At 43.1% G+C, this 26,785-nt stretch overlaps 1 protein-coding gene across 1 annotated transcript in view; it reads left to right on the top strand.

Annotated features, from left to right (window-relative positions):
- The first annotated feature begins 1,562 nt into the window (after positions 1–1,562).
- The window catches only part of LOC131203919 (disintegrin and metalloproteinase domain-containing protein 2-like), a 46,514-nt gene continuing 21,291 nt past the window's right edge, over positions 1,563–26,785 (top strand). Inside the window, exons 1-12 of the mRNA XM_058194646.1 lie at positions 1,563–1,618; positions 3,741–3,819; positions 6,237–6,313; positions 8,368–8,515; positions 10,349–10,405; positions 14,130–14,201; positions 16,144–16,310; positions 18,142–18,223; positions 20,529–20,665; positions 22,860–23,040; positions 24,832–24,927; positions 26,317–26,515. Of these exons, the coding sequence (XP_058050629.1) occupies positions 1,563–1,618; positions 3,741–3,819; positions 6,237–6,313; positions 8,368–8,515; positions 10,349–10,405; positions 14,130–14,201; positions 16,144–16,310; positions 18,142–18,223; positions 20,529–20,665; positions 22,860–23,040; positions 24,832–24,927; positions 26,317–26,515 (1,351 nt within the window). The remainder of the gene's footprint in view (positions 1,619–3,740; positions 3,820–6,236; positions 6,314–8,367; positions 8,516–10,348; positions 10,406–14,129; positions 14,202–16,143; positions 16,311–18,141; positions 18,224–20,528; positions 20,666–22,859; positions 23,041–24,831; positions 24,928–26,316; positions 26,516–26,785) is intronic.

The following is a 26,785-nucleotide window of genomic DNA, read 5'->3' as shown; positions in this document are numbered from 1 at the left end:
ACAATAGATGATTCTATGAGTTAAACTCAGGTCTTGTCAAAGGCGGCGGAGTTCTAAGTTTTCTAAGCCTAGGATTTCAAGTCTGGTGGGATAAGGTATTTTGTTGTGATCAGAGGAGTGGAGAACTCTTCTTGTAAAATATTTCTGGACACGTTCAATTGTATTGATGTCTGAAATGTGGTGTGGGTTCCAGACAGGCGAGCTGTATTCAAGAATTGGCCTAGCAAATGTTTTATACGTCAATGTTGCTAACTCACTGAATGGAGATTTTGCAATTTCCTTCCCCTGGAGTGGGGAGGGAATGTAGATTTTGCAGTATCCTTCCCCTGCCACGCCCACCACGCCCATCAAGCCACGCCCACAGAACCGGTTAGTAAAAAAATTTTTAGATTTCACCACTGGTATAGGGTCTGCTGGGAGGGGGTGGGGGTTGGGCTAGATGACCTACAAGGTCCCTTCCATCTCTGTTAATCTGTACCTGTCTTACATATTTGCACGTCACTGAGTTGGGGAGGAATCTCCTTTAGTGTAAATAATGTCTAACTTGGTGGCTTTGAGGGGATCCTATTTCCTATAATCTATTTCTTTCATTTATTGAGTTATTGAGATATATTTGCCGTTTCGGGGAGCCTCGTTCAATTTCATTGTACACACATTGCACATTGACAATAAAGGTTTGATTTGATTTGACAGTTCTATTTTTATTTTTTATTTTATTTATATTGTCACACAGTATATATAAGCATAAGCATGAAATAACTATACAATATATAAGCATATATGTAAGTATGAGTATGTAATAACTATATTAACTGGATATAACGAAAGGAAACAATAGGACAGGAACAGTAGGTACGTTGGTGCTCTTATGCACGTCCCTTACAGACCTCTCAGGAATGGGGTGAGGTCAATAGTAGATTGTTTTTGGTTGAAGCTTTGGGGATTTTGGGAAGAGACCACAGAGTCAGGTAATGTATTCCAAGTATTAACAACTCTGTTACTGAAGTCATATTTTTTGCAATCAAGATTGGAGCGGTTAACATTAAGCTTAAATCTATTGTGTGCTCGTGTATTGTTGCCATTGAAGCTGAAGTAGTCTTCGACAGGAAGGCCAATGTAATAGATGATTCTATGAGTTAAACTCAGGTCCTGTCGAAGGCAGCGTAGTTCTAAGTTTTCTAAGGCCAGGATTTCAAGTCTGGTGGCATAAGGTATTTTGTTGTTTTCAGAGGAGCGGAGAACTCTTCTTTGTAAAATATTTCTGGACACGTTCAATTGTATTGATGTCAGAAATGTGGTATGGGTTCTGGGTTGCAGAGAAGGGCTTTTGTTTATAGGGGCTGTGACGGGATGTCTTGGCGTCCCTTTAAAAAGCATTTCCAGCCAGGAGTAAAATTTATTTTCAACCGTACCTCCTTTACAGTGCATGCTGCTTGAATTTTGGTTTGGGTTTTTTTTTTTAAAAAAGAAAAATTATTATGGTTTGTGCCGCTCGGACTTGGCAATATGAATAAAGCAACGGCAAAATAATACCATGAACCCTTTGGCTGTTTCAGGAGAGGATGGCGTTTGACATGAACATAGAAGGGGAATCCTTCTCAATTTATCTGAAGCAACAGTGAGTAAAAGGAAATACCTGGGAACCTCTACCCCTTTTGGAGTTAATTTATATGTTTGCATGAATGCTTAAGGAACCACGTAAGCCGTTTAAGACAGGGGTGGGTTCCACCCACAAGATTGGCAAAGATTAGTAAAAAATATTCTCCAATTTGCTGGAAATGTGAAATGGAATTAGGAACCTATTACCATATGTGGTGGGAATGCCAAAAAAAAAAAAAAATGGCAGCAAATAAGAAGTTGGTTAGAGGAAATGTTAATAATCAAAATCGAGGTCAAATCAGAATTTTTCTTATTGGGTATGATGGATGACAAACAAGATAAAAAGTGTTACTTATTTAATATTGCATATACTAACTGCGGCAAGACTACCATTTGCTCAAAAGTGGAAGTGCAAAGATGTACCCTTGGAAGAAGACATAATAAATAAAATTTACAACTACACAAAGATGGATAGACTTACCCTAGAACTTAAAAGATAAATGTGAATCAAGGTATTACGAGGGCTGGAATAAATTTTATGACTGGCTTAAGAGGAGGAAGAATGCCAGAAAGTAGGGATAAGAAGTGTCTGGAAATGTATATATCAATGTATTGTAATTATGAGGGTAGAATAGTTATATTAAATATGTATAGAGTTGTAATAGTAGTAATAACATGGTATATACTTGATATAAATGGAATTAGGAGATATGTAAACCTATTTATAAACTGAGAACATATGACATAGTAAATTAGATTTGACATAGATGTTAAAAACCAGAGACGTGGAGCAAAGTCCACTGTTTTTTTTAAAAAAATTCAATAAATGTTTTTTAAAAAAAGACAGGGGTGGGTTCTACTTAACTTTTACTACTGTTTTGCATCGTGCCCGCGCGCCCGCACTCCTCTGCACATGCGCAGAAGCTTGTTTGTATGCACAGATCGCTTTTGAGGACGGTTGGGTCAGCGGGCAGAGCCTCCCACCGGTTTTACTACCGGTTCTATAGAACCGGTCCGAACCGGGGGTAACCTGCCACTGGTTTAAGAGACCTCTCTGCGGGCACAGCTTGGTTGGCCCAAGGGGATGTACGATACATAGGAGGAATACTGTGCTTTCAAGACTTTCTCATACTGAATTGAAAGTCCTCGACTTACAGAAGATAGGAACCATGGAGCCCTCCTTTGTTAGCAAGATTATTATGCGGTACCTTTAAACCCTATGAATCTCTCTTTTTTTTTCTTGGAATGCCTGCGTGATGGACTAAGACAGAGGTCTCCAACCTTGGCAACTTTAAGCCTGACGGACGTCAACTCCCAGAATCCCCCAGCCAGCAAAGCTGGCTGGGGAATTCTGGGAGTTGAAGTCCGCCAGGCTTAAAGTTGCCAAGGTTGGAGACCTCTGGACTAAGAGATGGTTGATTTGATAAGTCTATAATTTCCTTTCAAGGAGAATGTTCGTAGTTCAGGGTCGAAACGAGGGTCCTCTTGTTCTCTGAGCTTGGTTGTTTTCATGCAGATGTTTCGGTACGTAAACTAGGTAACATCATTGGTGTTAGCACCAAGTTTGGGTAATGAAACACCTTCAAGAAAACAACCAAGCTCAGAGAGCACCAAGGATCTCACAATCCTCCTCCTCCTCCTCCTCCTCCTCCTCCTTCTCCTCTCCACAAACCTCACTCTCTTCTAGCACTGATAATGTTACCTAGCTGGGTCATGAAATATCTGAAAGAAAACAACCAAGCTCAGAGAGCATCAAGGATCCCACAGTCCTCCTCCTCCTCCTCCTCCTCCTCCTCCTCCTCCTCCTCCTCCTCCTCCTCCTCCTCCTCCTCCTCCTCCTCCTCTTCTCCACAAACCTCACTCTCTTCTAGCACTGATAATGTAACCTAGTTGGGTCATGAAATATGTGAAAGAAAACCACCAAGCTCAGAGAGCACCAAGGACCCCTCATAATTTTCTTTGATTTTCATTCTCAATCCAGTCTTATCACCTTTGATTTGTTTATTTTCTTTTGGGGTTCTAATTCCATATATCTCTTGGGTTGTATCATGTGACGTGTCTTCTCTCTCTCTCTCTCTCTCACACACACCTCCCTCCCTCCTTTGTCCTGGATCTGGTGTCTTGTCTGCTTTTTTTTGTAGAGCCTTTATATCCAATTATTTCAGAGTTTATACATACAACAAAGATGATATGCCCGTGTCATTTGTCCCTTCCAATCAGGTAAGATTTCTCTGAGATGGGAAGTAAGTATTTTTATCTGACGATTGGGTTATTCCACTAATCCGCTGATTCGGATAACGGTCCCTCGATGCTTTGAGTTTTAATTAATTGGCGGATCATGACCAGATATGCGTTAGTCTATTTTTTCTTGGGACAATGTTAAAAAAAACAAAAAACAGGGGTTTTTTTTCTAAAAAAAACAGGTTTTTTAGAACAGGGGTCTCCAACCTTGGCAACTTAAGACTTGTGGACTTCAACTTGATTTAAAAAATTTTAATTTACTTTTATGGGTTTTAAATTTTTGTAAATTTTTATAGGGTGTTATTGTATTTTAAATTTTTGGCCAATTGAATAAGTTTTTTAAGGGGTGTTCTTAATATTATATGTATTGTTTCTCTTTGTATTTTTATTCTGGCTGTGCACCGCCCTGAGTCCTTCGGGAGAAGGGCGGTATACAAATTAAAATATTATTATTATTATTATTATTATTATTATTAACTCCCAGACTTCCTTGCCAAGGTTGGAGACCCCTGTTTTAGAATACAACACAAAACGAAAAGTAAGAAAAAAAGCTTTTCAACAAACAACAAAACAATAAACCAAGCTAAACATATGCCTTTTAGGAAGCCCTCAACTTGCAAGGTTCGTTTAGTGACCGTTCAAAATTACAACACCCCTGAAAAAAAGCAACTTAACGTTCCCCCTGGTCACGTGATCAAAATTCAAACGCTTAGCAGCTGACTCATATTTATGACGGTTGCACTATCCCGGGGTTGTGTGATCTCCATTTTGTGACCTTCTGACAGACAGAGTCAATGGGGAAGCTGTGTGACTCACTTAACAACACCAGTGGTTCACTTAACAACGGTGTCAAGAAAAGGTCATATAATGGGGCAAAATTCACTTAGCAGCTGTCTTGCTTAGCAACAGAAACTTTGGGGATCAACTGGGGTCATAAGCCGAGGAATGCCTGTTGCCGTGTATTCCCATGATGGCGAACCTATGGCATGCATGCCACAGATGGCACATGGAGCCATATCTGTGGGCACCTGAGCGTTGCCCTAGCTCAACCAGCTGATTTTCAGGTCTTCTGGGCCTACCGGAAGTTGGGAAAAGGGCTGTTTCCGGCTTCCAGGGGGCTGGGGAAGGCCATTTCTGCCCTCCCCGGGCTCCTAGAAAGGCTCTGGAGCCTGGGAAGGGGGAAAAACAGGCCTACCGGGCCCACCGCTAACCTTTTGCTGTCGCATACCAAAAGCAGAGGGATCATGTGTGTGTGTGTGTGTGTGTGTGTGTGTGTGTGGTGTGTGCATGCGTGGGGGGCATGGCGTGGGGGAAGCGTTGAATTATGAGTGTGGGCATGCATGTGCGTGACCGCCCCTGCTTCCCCCCTTCCCGCTTTTGGCATGCAACGGCAAAAAGGTTAGCAATCACTGATATATTGAAAAATTCACCCAATGAACAACTGAAAGCTTTTAACGTGGTGAATAATTTTGCAACTCTCGAAACTGTAAAATGAGGCATAAGAAGTAACTGAGGAGCTTTGAAAATGCCCTGTTTCAGCAGATGTATGTCGGAGATATCATTTCTTCCCCCCCGCCCCTTGTCTTCCTCTTCCCCGGTACTTAGATCATCATCATCTTTTAATGACCCCATAATCCAGTGGTTCTCAACCTTTATAGTGCTGCGACCCCTTTAATACAATTCCCCACGATGTGGCGACCCCAACGGTAAAATTATTTTCGTTTTGAATCTATCGCGCCTGAAGCCATATTGGCTAGCGATCTGAACTGCTTGCGATTGCCTTGAGGATGGAGGCATTAAAGCGGAGACTCCTCCCCTATTAAGTTTATCGCACCTGAAGCCAGATTAGGTGAGCGATTGGGAGTGATTGCAGCTGGCTTGAGAGGGAGACATCAGAGCCAAGATTTCTCTCTTTTTTAATTCATCACGCCTGAAGCCGAATTCGGCTAGCGATTTGAAGAGCCTGCAGCTGGCTTGTGGAGTCAACCATTGGAGCGCGATTCTTCAACTCGCAAGTATACTTCCCATATTTCCGATGGTCTTAGGCGACCCCTGGCAAATCGTCATTCGACCCCCAACGGGGGTCGGACCCACAGGTTGAGAACCGCTGCCATAATCCCTTGCGGAGTAGAGTCTGGGCAACTGAATGGAGCTGAGTTGCTTTTTTGGCCGGACGCCCTTCCTGTTGCCAATGCGGAGTTTCCCCCCCCCAGCAGATATAGTCTCATTGTGCCCAGAGAGAGAGAGAGAGAGAGAAATATCTGCCTCTACCTAGGATCGAACTCACAGCCTCCTGATTGTGAGGCGAGAGCTCCACCTCTAGGCCACCGCCCCTCTCCTCTCCGGTACTTAGATGCCCCTCGTTAAACAGAAACCCTCTTGCTTATTCTTTTTAGCGGGATTGCTATTATCAAGGCTATGTAGACGGTCACACGGATTCGATTGTGATGCTCAGTTCCTGCTCAGGTCTCAGGTGAGGTCAGGTAATTTCCTCTTGAGCAAACCACCCCTGTTCCTCAGCCCAACTCTGAATGCATTTTGTCCTCTCCATAATAACAAGAGTTGGAAGGGACCTTGGAGGTCTTCTAGTCCAACCCCCTGCTCAAGCAGGAGACCCTATATCAGGGGTTCCCAACCGGGGTGGGTGGGGGCAAGACGATATTCCAGGGGGTGCGGAAACTTGGGTTTAGGAGTTTCAAAATTATAGTGTATATCAGAGGTGGGTTTCAGCAGGTTCCGACCAGTTCTGGAGAACCGGTAGCGGAAATTTTGAGTAGTTCGGAGAACCGAACTAGTATCTTTAATATAATTAAAGACTTGGGTATACAGTAGTGGCCAAAGTTGTGGAAACCTTTTGGGAAAAGTGTATTTTCTAAAACTAGCTAATAACATCCTTTTTTTGGGGGGGAGTACTACCATAAAACTATATATCAATGGAAAGATAATTTAATCAAGAACATCATGCAATAACTTTTATGAAGGATTTGCTATTAGAATAGCAGTTACAGTATAAAGAAGAAAAGTGAAACACGTAGAAAAATGAGATACGCAAAAATGATCATCATGTCAGTTAATCACCTTCCAAATGATGCCTCCTTCATTTCTCTTCCAAATTTTTTTTTTCTTCTTTGCCCTAAACAGACTTTGGCCCCGATGTATGTTAAAGTGATGAGCTAGTAGTTTTGGCTGGGCATAATTTTTTTTTTTTTTGCATTTCTTCAATGTGAGAAAAATAATGAGAAGTCCCTCATTTCCCTTAATATTCTTCCCCTCCCTTGTTGCCTTCTAAAGATACAATAGCATCTCTGTCTGTCTGGGAAAGGAGACCATGAATCTTTTTATCCCAAGACATGGAACAGAATCTAGCTAGCCACATTTATCTTATCATATTGGGGGAACCTAACCTCTGTGATTAGTTCACACCATTGTTTCTCAGCAGCTTCAAGGCCCGTGGACTTCAACCCCCAGAATCCCATGCAATAAAATAAGTTATACTTTACCACAGTTTACAAAGGCCAGAAAATGGGGTTGAATGAACCATGATTCCAATAACTGTGGTCTGCCACATTATATTAAATTACCATTTTTTAGATTCAGGTCCCAACAGAATAATGCCTGGTTTCCATTTTTTAATTTAATTTAATTTAATTTAATTTAATTTAATTTAATTTAATTTAATTTAATTTAATTTTATTTAATTTTATCATTTTATCATTTATCATTTCATTTTATTTATCATTTTATCATTTTATTTGATTTTATCATTTATCATTTTATATTATTTTATCATTTTTTATTTTATCTTTTTATCACTTTATTTTATTATTTATTATTTTATCTTTTTTGTCATTTTATTATTATTTTTTTAATTTTATTTTATCATTTTATCATTTTTTATTTTATATAATTTTGTAATTTTGTAATTTTGTTTTATTATTTATCATTTTATCTTATTTATCATTATTTTATTTCATTTTATTTTATCATTTTATCATTTATCATTTCATTTTATTTATCATTTTATTATTTTATTTTATTTTATCATTTATCATTTTATATTATTTTATCATTTTTTATTTTATCATTTTATCACTTTATTTTATTATTTATCATTTTATCTTTTTTGTCATTTTATTATTTTATTTTATTTTATCATTTTATCATTTTATCATTTTTTATTTTATATAATTTTGTAATTTTGTTTTATTATTTATCATTTTATCTTATTTATCATTATTTTATTTTATTTTATTTTATTTTATTTTATTTTATTTTATTTTATTTTATTTTATTTTATTTTATTTTATTTTATTTTATTTAAAACATTTAAATAGCTGCCCATCTTATAATCAGCTCTAGGCAGCTGGCATTGCATCCACAGAGGGAAATCCAACCATCGGCTAAAGACGCGCCTTTTCAAATGTATTTTCCCCTTCTTCAAAAAAAAACCAAAAAAAAAAAACCAATAAGCTTGGTAACGGTGTTTTATTTATTTTAAAATTGATTTATGCTTTTTCTGCCCGCCAGTGGGCTGATACAGATTCGGAACACCAGCTACGGAATTGAGCCAATCGAGTCGGCCTCTGGTTTCCACCATCTTGTTTTTCGGATAGATTACAATGATACGGGCCTTCAGTTTTCGAAGCAGAATTATTCCATTAAATGGACTACCGCAGTATTTCCAAAGAAAGACCCATTGCAACCTGTGAGCATTATTGTCTTCGTCATTTTTAAAAAAAATCATAATTAGCCGCTCAGTTGGGTCATGGGCGGGGGTGAAATGCTCCCTGTTCAGACCGGATCGGCCGATCTGGTAGCGATGGTGGCGGGTGGTTCGGAGAACTGGCAGCAAAAATCTCAGCCCCACCCCCTGGCCCAGTTGAGCCGCTCGATCCTCAGAGGGTTTTGTTTTTGTTTTTACTTTTAAAAGCGTTTTTTCTTCGGCCGAAAAAATGCTTGTAAAAGTTAAAAAAAAAAGCCTCTGATGATCGCTCGGCTCAGCTGGGATCCTCAGAACCCTTTAAAAGGTTTTTCTAAACAACCTTTTCGGCCGAAGAGGTTGTAAAAAAAAAAAAAAAGCTTTTAAAAGGCTCCTCTGGCGATCTCAGCCGAGTTGCCTGATCACCAGAACCTTTTAAAAGCATGTTTTCTACAAGCTCAAGAAAACTGTAAAGCACCATAAAGCGGTATATAAATCTATTGCAATTGCTTGTCCACTCTGACTCGGGGCACTTTCCAATGTTGTTATTCCTCAACTTACAGCCATACATTTAGCAATTATTTGAAGTTACAGCAGCATTGACTTAAGGCACTTACAACTGTCACAGCCTCCTGAGGGTCACACAGGGCTGTAATAGCTCAGGCTGTTAGAGCCTGTTATTAGAACATAGTAGCCTGCAATTACTGCAGGTTCGAGCCTGGCCCGAGGTTGACTCAGCCTTCCATCCTTTATAAGGTAGGTAAAATGAGGACCCAGATTGTTGGGGGGGCAATAAGTTGACTTTGTAAATATACAAATAGAATGAGACTGTTGCCTTATACACTGTAAGCCGCCCTGAGTCTTCGGAGAAGGGCGGGATATAAATGTAAACAAAAAAAAAATGATCAAAATTCCAGTGCTGGGCAACCTGCATTTATTGATGATGGTTATAGCATCCTGAGGTCCTGTTATCTGTTACTGGTATTTCCCAGCTGCCTTTTCCGAACAAGCAAAGTTAGTGAGGGGGAAGCCAGATTCACTTAATGACTGCAAGGACTTGCTTAAGAACCGTGGCAAAAAAAAAAAAAAAATTCACTCGACAACCAACTTGCTTAGTAACATAAATTCGGATCCCAATTGCATTCGGTCGTAAATCGAGGATTGCCTGTATTGTTTCTTCTGGGTGTAACCACCGGGTGTCTTTTTTTTAAAAAAACCAATTCCTTGCAGATATTGCTCGTTCGTCCGCACCCTGATCCCTTTGGTGGTTTTTCAGCAAATACACTGAAATCTGGCCTCACGTCCTTTTTTCGGAGTGCTCTTTGACTCACTTGCCTGATCTCGCTTTTTTTCTAGGCAGACCATAATTACCCCTTTCTTTCCCCCTAGACCAGGGGTCGGCAACCTTAAACACTCAAAAATCCTAACCGGAAGCCCCCCGTTAAATTCTGGAGCCGACCGGAAGTCCAGTTCCCCTACCATAGAGTCTCCTGCTAGCACGGCGTCCTTTTTCCTCTGGCAACCAGAAGTCCAGTTCCCCCTAGAGTCTCCTCCTAGCACAGCATCCTTTTTCCTCTACCTGTCCTAACCGAAAGCCCTATCAATCGTGGAGCCGACTAGTGATAGGGAGCCGCAGCAGAGGGATGAAAGAGCCACATGCGGCTCCAGAGCCACGGGTTGCCAACCCTTGCCCTAGTCAGCGGGTCAAACCTGGTGAAATCCCGAGTGCATAAAAGAGGATAGCTAGTCATGAAATCCGCCACTAATAACAATATCTCAAACTTTCTCTGTTCCCTCGAATGAAAACAGATTAACTTTGCCACCCTCAAATATGTGGAAATGCACGTCGTTGTGACCAAATCTCTGGTAAGTGTATTTTGTTGGCTGTGCTCACTAGGATCACTCTCTTTAAAATGCTGCCAAAACTGGAGTTGAAAGGAATAGGTGTTGTGCCTCGCTCGCCTGCCCCCCCCCCCCCCGCCGCAGCCGGGCCCCTCTCATCTCCTGCTATCTCAGCCAGAGACTGATAGTGCAGAAGAATGTCCTGGCATGCCTCCAGCCCCCAGCCCTGGCACCATGCCCGGATAAACTGACCAAACAAACCTCCCTCCGATAGCATGTGCGCCTGAAGCCAGCCACGAGCTGGGATTACCGGCAGCTGGGGACGAAACGATGCAATGGATAGATCCACACTTCCGGAGAATGGAGAGGTGACATCAGCAAAAGGAAGGGAGGGGCAGGCCTGGATAAGTGCTGAGTCATGGAGCCACACCCCATGGCCTATATAAAGGATCTGCTTTCTGGCATTCTTTGAGTCAGGCAAAGTCTAATTTGGTTGCTGATGTCACATCCTAGTCTCCTGCCTGCCCTGAGAACTCTGACAGAACTTTGGCAAAGCTGCAGAGGCTTTGCAGCCACGCTTGATACGGACTTCCCTGACCGGGCTGTCAGAGGAGGAGTGGGACACGACAATAGGGAATAGCGATACTGTCTATAAATCCACTTTGTCTCCTTCATTATCATCATCATCTTTTAACGAACCCATAATCCCTTGCGAGGTGGAGTCTGGGCAACTGAATGGAGCTGAGTGTTTACTGGCCGGATACCCTTCCTGACACCAGTGCGGAGTTTTGTTCGGCAGATATATTCTCATTGTGCCCAGAGAGAGAAATATCTGCTGCTACCTAGGATCGAACTCCCAGCCTCCTGATTGTGAGGCGAGAGCTCCACCTCCCCACTCCTCTCCTTCATAGAGCCCTTGTTACAATTAATTTAAAAGAAACTGGGAAATTCTTCTTAATTAGTCAATAAAATTTTCTATCCAGCTTTCCTTTTAATTCTTCTCAACCTATTTTACCTTTAAGAAATATTCCTTTCGAAACACATCTGTCTCAATGCACATTTCTGGGGAGAAAAGACAGTCACTGACAGTTATTCCCAGTCCGTGCTGGAAAAATTCTGGTGGATTAACGCACTCTTAAAGTGAAACCCGCAATGGATTTCTTCCTATCCATGCCGCAGTGCATAATTCAAAGATCCCATCAATAAAATTCTTCAGCAGTGGTGGGATTCACTTCCCTACCGGTTTGCAAATATGAGGTCTGCGCACGCACAGGGCCTTCTGCGCATGTGCAGTGCTTGCGGATTACAGCTGGGCAGGTGGGCGGAGCCTCCCGCAGTCGCTGCTACCAGTTTGCCCGATCCGGAGAAAACCAGCTGAATCCCACCACTGTTCTTCGGTCAGTCATTCGAGCGACTGTTGACCGGAATGCAAATTGTTTTGTTTCTGATTGTACCTGACAGTCATCAGGCACTACATCTTCTTCTGCCATATCCGTCATCGGATGTTGGCGATCATGTTTTTATCAATTTTGAATTTTGTCCAAACTAATCCCATAGAATAGAATAGAATAGAATAGAATAGAATAGAATAGAATGAAGGATAGAATAGAATAGAATATGAATATGAATAGAATAGAATAGAATAGAATAATAAATATGGAATGGAATGGAATGGGATGGGATGGAATGGAATGGAATGGAATAGAACAGAATAGAATAGAATAGAATAGAATAGAATAGAATAGAATAGAATAATGAAGACTAGACTAGAATAATGGATAAGATCGAATAGAATAATGAAGAATAGAATAGAATAGAATAGAATAGAATAGAATAGAATAGAATAGAATAGAATAATGAAGGATAGGATAGGATAGGATAGGATAGGATAGGATAGAATAGAATAATGAAGGATAGGATAGAATAAAATAGAATAATGAAGGAAAGGATAGGATAGGATAGGATAGAATAGAATAGAATAGAATAGAATAGAATTCTTTATTCAAGTGTGATTGGACACACAAGGAACTTGTCTTGGTGCATATGGTCTCAGTGTACATAAAAGAAAAGATACGTTCAAGAAGAACTCTAAGGTACAACACTTAATGATAGTCATAGGGTACAAATAAGCAATCAGGAAAAAATATCAATATAAATCGTAAAGATACAAGCAAAAAAGTTACAGTCATACAGTCATAAGTGGAAAGAGATTGGTGATGGGAACGAGGAGAAGATTAATAGTAGTGCAGATTTAGTAACTAGTTTGACAGTGTTGAGGGAATTATTTGTTTAGCAGAGTGATGGCATTCAGGAAAAAAACTGTTCTTGTGTCTAGTTGTTCTGGTGTGCAGTGCTCTGTAGCGTCGTTTTGAGGGTAGGAGTTGAAACAGTTTCTTTTTTTTAAGAAAAGTTTTTATTTATTTTACTACAACAGCACAACACAACACAAACATACATCACACAAACGCATACTATGAGTTGAAACAGTTTATGCAAGGGATCTGTAAATATTTTCACAGCCCTCTTTTTGGCTCGTGCAGTAGATTTTGAAGCCATGATGTTCTTCTTCTGCCTGGACCTTGTTTGCCTCCAATATTTCCCTGAAGGATAAAGTGAATCCTTTTTTTTTTTTTTTTGGCTGTGGCATCACATCTCCAAAATATTCTAACTTTGGCTTCTTGATGGTTTTGATGATTTCCCTTGGCTTTCCCAGGCGGCTTATCCCCTCCTCGTTTCTGATTTTGTCAACCCAACTTATACGTAAACAGCCACCTGTAAATCCACATTTCAAATGCTCAGAAACAACCTAGAAGGTACAGTCAGAAATAAAAATGTATTTCAGCGTGGTAAATGTTTTTTTTTTAAAAAAAAGACTTATTCTTTTGTTGGAATATTATGCCATATGAACCCCTTTATGAAGTTGTTTATAAAAATACTTATGTGCAAATATAAGCATGAGCAAGTTTTGAGTAATTGCTTATGTGCAAAAATATCAGCATAGGTAAGTCTGGCAAATTATATCAAGTAAGCAGAAATCTGTTTGATGCCAAGGTTGCAAGGATGTTTGCCTGTAAATGTATCAACACCTTTGAGATAGCCACAGAACATTCCTTCTCTGATAAGGCCCACTTCACAGAGCTTCAAAAGAAGTTGCTCCCACACACAATTATATGAGATTTGTTAACAAGCAGAGCCAGGATGTTTCATGAATAGTGTAACTGTAGAACGCCTTAGACACGTGTGGGAGTGATATCCTTGTAGTCTGTGTAGATTGCTATGCAACTGTACCACGTAGGCAATAAGCAGAGAACAAAGAGCCACCTCATGGCAAAACTCCTCCCAAGAATCATGAGCTTTCTCCCAAAATCATAGGCTTGTGGATGTGCTTGCAGTCACGTGTTCACATGTTGAATATATGCTAATATGTAACCTCCCCTGCTTACCTTCTGTAACCCACCCCTAACCCCTAATCTTAATAAAAGGGTTGTCTCGAGCTAGCTCGGGGCTCGCTCACCCGAGGAGAATTGGACTCCGTGTCTTCGTTCTCACTCCGTTCGGCGCGGGGATTGCCCGGACGATCTCGTGGCGAGCCCGCTGGCCGCGAGAAACGCCACATTCTTTCAAACACACACTTTGCACACTGAAGCATAAACTGCCCTCAATGGGTTTTTTTTTAAATAACTGTAGAGCGGATACTTACTGATTAATAAAATAGGTGTTTTTTTTTTTGTTTGCTTGTTTTTTGCAGTATGATTATATGGGCTCCAATGAAGATGTGGTCACCGGGAAGATCATGCAGCTTATGAATTTTATCAATACGGTGAGCTGTGCCTTTTTATGTGTCCTTGGAATCTCTACACCAGCCCTGCTTAGAATGTCGTGCTCCTGTTTGGGCTGGCAGTGATGGATTTTGGCCCAAAAAGCCTCTCTATATAACGTTCTCTGCTTCCTCTTAAAGAATAACTTTGGCAACCTAATCTGAAGCTAATCCTGACTTCAATCAGCATCAGTAAAACAGGGAGGAGGGACTCCTAGTCTCCCTTGCCCTCCCTCCCTCCCTCCCTCCCTCCCTCTCTCCTTCTTTCCTTCCTCCCTCCCCACTCCCCCTCCCTCTCCTTCCTTCCTTCCTTCCTTCCTTCCTTCCTTCCTTCCTTCCTTCCTTCCTTCCTTCCTTCCTTCCTTCCCCTTCTTCTTCCCCTTCACCTCCTTCCTTCCTTCCCTCCTTCCCTCCACACTCCTCCTCTCCTCCCTCCCCTTCCCCATCCCTCCTCCCACTTCTCCTCCCTCTCCTTCCTTCCTTCCTTCCTCCCTCTTCTCCCCTTCCCTCTTTCCTTCCTTCCTTCCTCCCTCCTTCCTTCCTCCCTCCTCACTTCTCCTTCCTTCCTTCCTTCCCCTTCTTCTTCCCCTTCACCTCCTTTCTTCCTTCCCTCCTCCCTCCTTCCCTCCACACTCCTCCCTCCCTTCCCCTTCCCCACCCCTCTCTCCTTCCCTCCTTCCTCCCTCCCTCTCTCCCCACTTCTCCTCCCACTTCTCCCTCCCTCTACTTCCTTCCTTCCTTCCCTCCCCTTCTCCCCTTTCCTCTTTCCTTCCTTCCCTCCTTCCTCCCTCCCTCCCTCCCCACTCCTCCCTCCTCCTTCTTCCTTCCTTCCTTCCTTCCTTCCTTCCTTCCTTCCTTCCTTCCTTCCTTCCTTCCTTCCTTCCTTCCTTCTTCCACCTTTATGATTTTAAAAAATAACGCATAATACTCCTTCCTTCTCCCCTTGTCCCACAACAACAACAACAACAACAAAAGGTTATGTGGGTTGGGCTGAGAGTCACTACTCCAGTCACCCCGCTACCCAGCTAGTTTTAATCCCTAAGGCAGGACTCAAACTCACCGTCTCCTGGTGATTGGCCCAAAGTCACCCAATTGGCTTTCACGCTTAAGGTGGGACTAGAACTCACCGTCTCCTGGTGATTGGCCCAAAGTCACCCAATTGGCTTTCACGCTTAAGGTGGGACTAGAACTCACCGTCTCCTGGTGATTGGCCCAAAGTAGCTCAGCTGGCTTTCATGCCTAAAGTGGGATTAGAACAGGGCTCACCAACTTTTCGAACTTCAGGGACCACTAAATTCATAATTTTAAATCCTGTGGACCACTAATATGATTTTTTAAAAAAGAAAAATAGTATTTAGTGCAATATAAAAAATGCAAATAATTTTTCTGTGGACCACCAACATTTTCTCATGGACCACTAGTGGTCCACGGACCACTGGTTGGTGACCACTAAACTAGAACAACCAGTCTGGCCTAGTGGTTAGAAACCAAGAGACAGAGATCTCCTGGTTTCTAAGCACTAGGCCAAACTGGCTGTCCAGTCTGTCTGGGTTTACTATACGTCCGTCATGGTGAACTTATAGCACAGGTGCCAAAGGTGGTCCGCAGAGCCCGCTCTATGGGCACATGCGCCATCCCAGCTGCTGTTCTGGTTTCCAGCGTACACATGCGCACCAGCCAGCTGGTCTTCACGGGCATCGGAGCGCTGGAAAATGGCCTGAAAAACCACCAAAAAACAGGCTGGTTTTAGGGCCGTTTTTCAGGCCCAAAACGACCTGAAAATGACCCCCAAAATGGCGCTAAAAATGCAGGCATGCGTATGCCGGCCAGCATGTGCGCACATTCCAGTTTGGGCACTCGGTGCCGAAAAAGTTCACCCTCACTGGTACAGTTTGGAATCTGGGCACGAGCCTCTCCTGAAATTGATTCTCGCTCCCATTTTCAGATGTTTTTCAAGCTGAACATGAAGCTTATCTTGTCCTCGTTAGAATTATGGATAAACGGAGACAAAATCCCCACCACAGGAAGCGCCGCCACGTTGCTGGAGAAGTTTCTGAACTGGAAAAACGAACACCTGGCGCTGCGGCCTCACGATACGGCTTTCTTATTTGTGTAAGGAAACTGTGCTCCCCGTTTATGAAAGAAAGTGCGATGACCCGGGGCGTGACACCAAGGCAACACAGCCAGAGAACCGATACGAGTCCCTTTATTCTCGCCAACGGTGCCCCCAATGTCCGTTCAACTCTCCAGCCTGGAGAGAGCTCTTTCACACAACCTGTAGGAGTCTTTGGCTGACTATACTTCAGTCCCAAACGTTGTAAGCAGAAAACTTCTAACAAAAAATCCAACAAGGCAAGACTCGGTAATTAATTCAGCAGGGCAAGCAAAATAAGAAATTCCACAAGTAAAGTAGCACGGCAATAAATCAAACCAGTTGGGAGGATGCCAGGATTCAAATAAACACCAGATAAACTCAGCGTTTGTTCCCGACAACTTCCCCTCCCATTTGCCTTTCCTTTTAATCTCCAGCAGCAGCCGTGCCTTGTAAAGAGGTTCGGGTCCCTTTCCTCCCTCGTAAGCCACGCAACCCACGTTGCTCTCTTCTCCGTTCCTCCCTCCGCTGCCTAGGATGAGGAGGGGGTGGGCCTTGGTCTTCATCTGAACCCCCCTCTCCCTTGTTCGACCTCTTCCCTGCTCTGCCCAGCCTGACTTTGCTCTTCCCCAGTTTTTTTCACAGCCAACGGATCCACTCTCTCACTCTCTGCCAGCCGTTCCTCTTCCCCTTCGGATTCAGACTCCGACAGGGGCTTGACAGAAAGGGATGTTGGGTATGGTCTCGCTATGGATAACCCAGAAGACGGCGCCGATACCTGGCCAAGCAAATGAAAGCAACTTGGGTGGGGGGAATTCTGCTGGTGAGGTGGGGCAGTTGATTGCAAGAAAGGGGAGCGGGCTGGTATGTAAGGGACATTGGTGACCATGAAGTGAAGGAAGCAAGTTCAGGTAGTCCTCAATTTATAACCGCAGCTGGGAGCAGAACCCTGATGTAGGAGATGACCAGTTTGTGAAAATGATCTTTCAGATGAAGCTTTTAAATTTATTGTTCTATCATAGAGAATAAAGTACAGAACAGTAAAACAAAGAAACAAAAGGAAACAAACATGCAAAAACATGCATTCAACCCTAATGACGCCAACACCAAAAAAGCAAAAAAAAAAAAAAAAAAAGTAAAAAAAAGGAGGAAGAAAACACTCAATTAGATTTAACATTTAACACGGAGGATCCACTTTGGCTGAGTGCTGAAAGAAAAGAAGAAAAAAAATAATTTCTCTCTCTCTCTCTCTCTCTCTCTCTCTCTCTCTCTCTCTCTCTCTCTCTCTCTTTCTCTTTCACTCTCTCTCTCTCTTTCATTCTCTCTCTCTCTTTCTTTTTCTCTCCTCTCTCTTTCTCTCTCTCTTTCTCTCTCTTTTCTCTCTCTCTCAGTCTTTCTCTCTCTTTTGCGCTCTCTCTCTCCCTGTATGTCTCTCTCCTCTCTCTTTTGCTCTCTCTCTCTCTTTCACTCTCTCTGTCTTTCTTTTTTTCTATCTCTCTCTGTATTTTTCTCTCCTCTCTCTCTCTCTCTTACACACACAGATCTATCTACACCCACCCACACCCACACATGAAAAAAGAAGAAAAAGCAGTGAACAGGTTGAGCTAAACATTACCCTAATCCTCAAATGCCTCTGCTAACCATCTGTTACTACATTTAGCACGTAGAAAGTCCACAAATGGTTTCCAGTTCTAGTCCATTATCTCTCATCAAAGGCAGTTAATTCCGCCCTCTCCTCTAATTCAGTCGATTTCGAAGTCCCATTCTTCAGCAGCCATGCTTCTCTTTTTCTTGCCAGTGTTTGGCCAGTAAAACCTTTCTGTTCAAAGTAATTTCGATTCTTCCTTTCAGTTATAGGAACAAGGCGGATTCGGTGGGGTCAACATTTGCCAAAAAGATGTGCTCTAAACCCAGTTCTGCTGGAATTGCCATGGTAAGAGAGCTGATACGCCTCACTGTTAATTATTCATTACTTCTTGGTTCTGTTTGCAAACTCACTGTCAGTTCTGCCACAGCTTAAACTCCATAGATTAGTGATGGCGAACCTTTTCGGCACCGAATACAGAAAAGGGAGCATTTTGTGCACGCTCGTCAGGGCCGGTGACCAGGAAGAGGAGCTGCCCAGGGCACATATGCGTGCCGGATAAGGCACTTCTGTTTTCCAGTGCGCGCATGAGTGCCGGCCAGCAAGTCTTCCGGTTACTGCTGCGCATGCGCCGATCAGCTGGCTGGCGTTGTTGTGTCTGCACCCCCCGAGCCGGGCCCCCTGCCAGAAAGTGACTTGGAAAGTGAGGGAGAAGGGCCGTCAGGACTTACCTCGGGAGCACCGGCTTCCCTGGCTCAGCTCCAGGAGCCAGAAACAAGCCAGGTGGAAGAGATAATGAGGCCTCCATCCCTTGACTCTTTCCCCCCCCCCCAGGCTACGCCTTCAGATCCAGCTGATGGCAATCAGGCCTGGCTGGACCCTAGGTTTTGTAGGCAGGAGAGGTGGGAACAACAGAAGCAGGGGTGGGGCAGGCCTAGGAAGTGCTGAGTCATGGAGCCACACCCCACAGGATATAAAACCAGCGAGGACTGCTATGCCTCTTCGTAGCAGGCAAATCAACTGCTTGACTAGAGCTGAAGTACTGTTTGTTCCTGGGTGACTCATCGGCATCAAGGGAGATAACAGAGCCACTTGGCAGACGCTCGCTAGTTTGCTGCCAGAAGCTGATAGTGCCGGCTAATTAAGCCATCGCTCGGACTGAGGTGAGGGAGACAGAACAGGCGTGCAGGCTCGGGCTGGAAAACAGAAGACCAGTTCTTCCGGTTTCCAGCACTGCCGCATGCATGAAGGCCAGCTGATCAGTGTGTGCACATGCGCGCCAGAAACCCGGAAGAGGAACAGGCTATACCGCGCCTGCCAGGTGACATGGCTCTATGTGCCAAGGTTTGCCATCACGGCCTTGACAGAAATGATCCTTGGTTCCATTTGCTAAGAAAAGTATGGTTTATTTAGAAGTCAAGTGTATTGCAGTAGTGCAAAGCCAGAACTGAGAATCGCATGCCAAAATCCATAGGTTCAGCTCTCTCTCCTCCCCAGCTACCTCTCATCACCCTCTCCTGAGCAACCAATGAGGTTCAAGAAAGATGTTTTCATGACGCCAGTGCAGCTATAGTTTGGTATGCAGCTGGTATGCCCGGGTGACCTTGAAGCAGCATCTCAAGGAGATACAGAAGTTACTTTCATTTCCCCCCAACCTTCCCTGTTACATTTCCCCACCTCCCCATAGTTAATGGCACTTTGCCACCTAATAGTAGTGAGGCACCAGCAAGCGTGAGGTGGTAGCTGGCACCCACTTCATCAGATCAGTTCATAAATTCGCAGCAATGCCCTAAGCTTGATGGATGTTAGAGTGCAGGAGGCTGAGTGTTGCCTGTCACACACCCTGGCTACGCCCACCATGGCCACACCCACCCCACCCGGTCATTAGGGCAGAGAACCGGTTGTTAAATTATTTGAATCCAACCACTGGTTGCGCTCATGGAGATGAAGGGCAATTAGCACTGTTTGAAAACACAGCGGTCAAAACAGGGCCAAGGTGTTCTGTCTCTGTCCTCACTCTGGAGTAACGAGCTGGCCTACAGCCAGTGGGTTCATGGCTCCTATCAGTCCTGGCCGAGAAAACGCAGCTGCCTGCCAAAAAGTTCAAACAGATTAAGACTTCAGCTCACTTTGACACGGTTCAGCTAATTTGCTTCCCGTGGAACTGAGAGCAGTCCCAAAGCTCCTTATATATCCTGTGGGGTGGGGCTCCTGCCCCACCCTTCCCTTTGATGACGCCGCCTCTCTAATCTTCTGAAGCGTGGGTCGATTCAGGCTTGATTAGTATGATTATCAGCTGCGTCTGTAGGCGTAGCCTGAGGAAGGGAGGAATCAGGGGATGACGGCCTCATTACGTCCTCTGACTGGCCTGGTTCTGGCTCCTGGGGTTGGGTCAAAGGAATCGGTGCTTCTGAGGTAAGCTTTATTGGCCCTTCCCCCTCACTCTCAGAGTCACTTTCGGGCATGGGGCCAGGTTCGGGGGCTGGAGCCACAACACATGGTCTCCCTCGTGAGCGGATAAACTTCTGACCCAATCTTTGCGGGTTATAAAATCCAAGCTATTCCCAAGCTCTTAAAGACTCGTGAGAACCAGAATGTTCTGCCTTTGATTGTTAGCAGTAACACCTTTTCATGGATTTCTGCTTTCTCTTAGTTTCAAAACGGGATGACCTTGGAAGCCTTCTCAGTTATAGTGGCACAGCTGCTCGGCTTTAGCATCGGATTGTATTTTGATGACACCAGAGAATGTCATTGTTCGGGGACAGTCTGCCTGATGAACACCAGAGCAGCGTAAGCCTTTATATCGTTTTGACAATCGTTTGGCAACACAGTCAAACTATTTAGCAAAGCTGCATTACTATTCTTCTTCTCATCTTTCCTATCACCTACTGTATCTCCTTTTCCACTTGCATCTATAACTTTGTTGCTTGCATCTTTACAAAATGTATTGCTTTATTTAGTTTCCTGGTACGATTTATGTTGATTGCTTATCTAGTATCCGATGACTATCACTAAGTGTTGTATCCTATGATTGATGATGAATATGTTTTTATGATGATGGTCATGATTTATCACTTCACCTCAGCGTTGGCTGAGGAATTCTGGGAGCTGAAGTCCACAAGTCTTAAACTTGCCAAGGCTGGAGACCCCTGATCTAGTCCAACTCCCTACCCTCGTTGAAGCAGGAGACCCTACACCATTTCTGACCGATGGCTGTCCAGCCTCTTCTTGAAAGCTTCCGGCGATGAAGCTCCCACAACTTCCGAAGGCAACAGCTTATTCTCCAAAGCACCTGAGGGCAGGACAAGAAGTAATGGGTGGAAGCTTGTTAAGAAGTCTTCAGTCTGACCTAAGCATAGTACATAAAATTATCTACCACAATGTCCTACCTGTCAATGACTACTTCAGCTTCAACCACAACAATACATGAGCAAATAATAGATACAAACTCAAGGTAAACCGCTCCAAACTTGATTGCAGAAAATACAACTTCAGCAACAGAGTGGTCAATGCCTGGAATGCACTACCTGACTCTGTGGTTTCTTCCCCAAACCCCCAAAACTAAGCTTAAACTGGCTACTGTTGATCTCACCCCATTCCTAAGAGGTCTATAAAGGGCGTGCATAAGCGCACCTGCGTGCCTACCATCCCTGTCCTAATGTTCCTTTTTACTTACTCTTTTCATGTATCCAAATTATACTTCTACCTATTATCTTATATATGATTGACAAAATAAATAAAAGAAATAAATAAAAGAAAACATCCAACTTAGAAGGAAGGAGAACTTTTCTGATTTGTGAGAGGAATTAAAATCAGTGGAATTAGCTTGCCCTTGAGATTGTGGATGCTCCATCACAGTGTTTTTATTTTTTTTGTTTTCAAAAAGAGATTGGGCAACCATTTGACCAGGATGGGCTAAGGTCCTCTCTTGAGCAGGGGGCTGGACTAGAAGACCTCTGAGGTCCCTTCCAATTCTATACTCCCATGTCCTATGTATAAGGGAGCAGCGCTTTCGACACAAAACCACTTGATTGTGAGAACAATTAATCGGTGGACGATTGTGGGTGCTCCATCGCTGGAGGTTTTCAAAAGAAGGTTGGATAACCATTTGACTGGGATGGTGTGAGGCCCTGGGCGGGGTGGGTGGGTGGGTTGGACCAGTGATGGAATCTGAACCGGTTTACTAGCGGTTCGCTGGCTGCGCACGCGTGCTGCACGCCAAACACATGCGCACCGCGCACCAAATGCGACGTGCACGCCAAGAGGAGGCATGGGGTAAGTAGAACAGTGTGTGTAGAGGTGTGTGATCAGCCGTGGCACGCCATCTTCGGAGCCTTTTTTTTTACTTTCAAAAGCATTTTTTTAACAACCTACTCGCCCAAATAAGTTGAAATAAATGCTTTTAAAAGTAAAAAAAAATGGCTCTGATGATCGCATGCCACAGCTGTGATCGTTGGAGCCTTTTTTTTACTTTCAAAAGCATTTTTTTACAACCTATTTGCCCAAATAGGTTGTTAAAAAAATGCTTTTAAAAGTAAAAAAAAAAGGCTCTGATGATCGCATGCCACAGCTGTGATCGTCGGAGCCTTTTTTTTTACTTTCAAAAGCATTTTTTTACAACCTATTCGCCCTAATAAGTTGTAAAAAAATGCTTTTAAAAGTAAAAAATAAATGGCTCTGATGATCGCATGCCACAGTTGTGATCATCAGGGCCTTTTTTGTACCTTTCAAAAGCATTTTTATTACCGGTTCCAGTAAAAAATGCTTAAAAAGTTAAAAAAAAAAGGTTCTGATGATCGCGCGTCGCTCCCCTGATCGTCGGAACTTTTTAAAAAAATATTTTTTACTACCGGTTCGAGCGAACCGGACCAAAGTGGGAGCATTTCACCTCCTGGGTTGGACTAGAAGACCTCTTGAGTTCCCTTCCAGCCCTAGGATTCTGTGTTCTATTCAGAGCTGTGTGTTTTTTTCCTTTCTCTTCCAGACAGTCCAGTGGCATTAAGTCCTTCAGTAGTTGCAGTGTCAAAGATTTCCAGAATTTCCTGAACTCTGCATGGTCGCAATGTCTTCAGAACAAGCCAAAGTTTGATATCTCCTACCGAGCACCCCTCTGTGGCAACCAAGTGGTCGAAGACGGGGAGCAATGTGACTGTGGCACAGTGAAGGTTGGTAAGAAAAAGGGAGGGTGGGGTGGAAATCGGAGGGAAATTGAGGACTATCTGCATATATAGATGAGAACACACAATAAAACAGCTAGGTCCGAAAAGTTAGTGGACAAAATGATCAAAAAACACATCGATTTTATATCATATAATATAACAACAGAGTTGGAAGGGACCTTGGAGGCCTTCTAGTCCAACCCCCTGCCCAGGCAGGAAACCCTACACCATCTCAGTCAGATGGTTATCCAACATCTTCTTAAAAATTTCCAGTGTTGGAGCATTCACAACTTCTGCAGGCAAGTCGTTCCACTGATTCATTGTTCTAACTGTCAGGAAATTTCTCCTTAGTTCTAAGTTGCTTCTTTCCTTGATCAGTTTCCACCCATTGCTTCTTGTCCTGCCCTCAGGTGCTTTGGAGAATAGTTTTACTCCTCCTTCTTTGTGGCAACCTCTGAGATATTGGAACACTGCTATCATGTCATCCCCTAGAGTCCTTCTTTTCATTAAACTAGACATACCCAATTCCTGCAACCGTTCTTCATATGTTTTAGCCTCCAACCCCTTAATCCTCTTTGTTGCTCTTCTCTGCACTCTTTCTTTTTAAGCCAGAAGTCTTTCTGTTGGGAATTATTCCCGAGATATATACTAGAGATGTAAAATATTTGATTGTGAATATTATTACAGCAGCCAGGATTGCGTTTGCTAAAAGTGGGGAAAATGAGAAATTACCTTTACAAGACGAAATAATCAGGAAGATGATGGAATGTGCAGAGATGAATAAATTGACATTTGGAATTAGAGATCAAGAAGATAAGCAATATTATAAAATACGGGATTTATTTTATCACTGGTTAGAAGGAAAGATAGGTTAGAAAAGACAATATAAGATATATGTATGAAAGAGATGTTCATTTTGAGATTGCACAAGAAGATGTGTAAACACCCCTTCGGCACATTGTAATTGTTTGATGAGAATGTGTTTTTTGTTGTTGTTGTGAAAAAATAAAAACTTAAAAAAAAATAGCGTTGTGTGCGCAATATCCATGCACATCTTTGCACGTGTCTGTAAAAATCGGACAGGTGGAAGTATGGAAGGGTTTCTCCTAAAGTCTACCCCACTTCTACCGTTTTGAGTATGTTCAGTTCCAGATTGTTCTGGTCGCACCACAAGGCTAGTTTTTAATTTTTTAATTTTATTTCATTTTGTCACAGCAATATACAAACATCGATATAAAACAACAGCACATCATATAAGAAAAAAATATATATATAAGCAAAAGAATGCAATAACTATGTTAATTTGATATAATGAAAAGGAACAATAGGACAGGAACGGTAGGCACTTTTGTGCTCTTATGCACGCCCCTTAGAGTCCTCTTAGGAATGGGGTGAGGTCAAGAGTAGACAGTTTTTGGTTGAAGATTTTGGGATTTTGAGTAGAGACTATGGAGTCAGGTAATGAGTTCATTATAATTATAATTTTATTATAATTATTTATAATTATTTATAATTATTATTATTATTATAATAATTATATAATAATAATAATTATTATTATTTATAATTTTATTATAATTATTTATTATTATAATATAATAGTTGTTCAACCTCCCGTCTGTATGCGGATTAATACGTATAAACTGGCTGAGGAATTCTGGGAGTTGAAGCCCACAAGTCTTAAAGTTGCCAAGGCTGGAGACCCCTGAACTACAATAACCTCCAAGGTTCTTTCCAGCCAGACGATTCTGCTGTTCTATGATGCTCAGCTCCCCCGTATGTTCCTTTTGTTTGCAGGAATGTGAAAGCCATCCTTGCTGTGAGTCGGATTGTACCTTGAAAGCAGGGATGCAGTGCGCCCAAGGAGACTGTTGCTTGCTGGGAACCTGCAGGGTAAGTGCCGGCCAAGGTGGGAAGGAATGGAAGCCACGGGCACCCATATAAGCTGCCCAAGAGCGGCTGCCGTCTTGTTTTTTTAAATTGAATTTTATCTTATTTGACCCTTCTACTGAATATAGCATGATGGAGTTGGAAGAGATTACTTGTTCTCTCTGACAGGAAATTTCTTTGCAGTTCTAGCTTGGATCCCTCCTTGATATGTTTCCATCTGTTATTTCTGGTTTTGCCTTCAGGTGCTTTGGAGAGTAGGTTGGATCATTATTATTTCTTCTTCTTCTTCTTCTTCTTCTTCTTCTTCTTCTTCTTCTTCTTCTTCTTCTTCTTCTTCTTCTTCTTCTTCTTCTTCTTCTTCTTCTTCTTCTTCTTCTTCTCCTCCTCCTTCTCCTTCTCCTTCTCCTTCTCCTCCTCCTCCTCTTTTTCTTCCTCCTCCTCCTCTTCCTCCTCCTTCTTTTCCTTCTCCTTCTCCTTCTCCTTCTCCTCTTTCTCCTTCTCTTTCTCCTTCTTCTTCTTCTTCCTACTCTTCTTCTTCCTTCTCCACCTCCTCCTCTTCCCCTCCTCCCCCTCCCTCCCTCCCTCTCTCCACTCTCATTTCTGTGTTTGATATGGGTAATGAAACCTCTCAAGAGAGGAGCTGAAGTAATTCACTTCCCAACACTTTGGCACCACAATTCTTCCTAATATAATACAGGTAAGTCAAGGTCTAGAATGAATGAGCTGGGAGGGACCTTGGAGGTCTTCCAGTCCAGCCCCCTGCTCAAGCAGGAGTCCCTGTACCATTTCAGACAAGTGACTGTCCAGTCTCTTCTTAAAAATCTCCAGTGATGAAGCACCCCCAACTTCTGGTGGCAAGCTGTTCCACTGGTTAATTGTCCTCACTGTTAGGATGTTTCTCCTTAATTCAGTGTTTAAAGGTAAAGGTTACCCTCGCACATACGTGCTAGTCGTTCCTGACTCTAGGGGGAGCTGCTCATCTCTGTTTCAAAGCCAAAGAGTCAGCGCTGTCCAAAGACGTCTCTGTGGTCATGTGGCCGGCATGACTCAACACCAAAGGCGCACGGAACGCTCTTCCCTTCCCGCCAAAGGTGGTCCCTATTTTTCTGCTTGCATTTTTTATGTGCTTTTGAACTGCTAGGTTGGCAGAAGCTGGGACAAGTCACGGGAGCTCACTCCATTATGCGGCACTCGGGATTCGAACCGCTGAACTGCCGACCTTTCGATCGACAAGCTCAGTGTCTTAGCCACTGAGCTACCACGTCCCTTAATTTAATTTCTCCTCAATTCTCCAAAATTCAGACGTCTACCTGTATACAGCTTGAGTCCTGGCTGCAGGTAATTGACAGAAAGCCAGGCCTCAGCCTTCGCTTTGTCTTCTCTGTCTTGCAGCTGAAGGGCAAAGGCACTTTATGCAGAGAGTTGGAGGACCCGGATTGTGATCTCAAAGAGTTTTGCAACGGTACCTCGGCCGAATGCTCGGAAAACCATTACGTGGAGGATGGGCACTGGTGCGAACACCGAACCGGGATTTGCATGCAAGGAAGGTGCCAGAGCGCGGATCGATGGTGCCGGAAAATATTCGGACAACGTAATAATCGTTTCTCTCCGTTTAATCCTTATTGATTTGCATCTTTGTCCTTTCCCACCCTGCTTTTCTAAACAAATGTACCGTGTTTCCCCTGAAAATAAGACCCTGTCTTATATTTTTTTGCACCCCAAAATAAGCGCTTGGCTTTATTTTCAGGGAGGTCTTATTATTTTGGGGCGCGTGGAGCAAGACGGGGCTCCTCTTGCCATCTTACCTGATTTCCAGCTCTGTCTCCCTAGCCAGAGGAAATGGTGGGGACCGGCTGCGCGT

Source organism: Ahaetulla prasina, chromosome 9 (assembly GCF_028640845.1).
Source record: "Ahaetulla prasina isolate Xishuangbanna chromosome 9, ASM2864084v1, whole genome shotgun sequence".
In the NCBI taxonomy this organism is placed as follows: Eukaryota; Metazoa; Chordata; class Lepidosauria; order Squamata; family Colubridae; genus Ahaetulla; species Ahaetulla prasina.
Note: the sequence above shows the minus strand (reverse complement) of the source record. Positions and strands in the feature narration are given on the sequence as shown.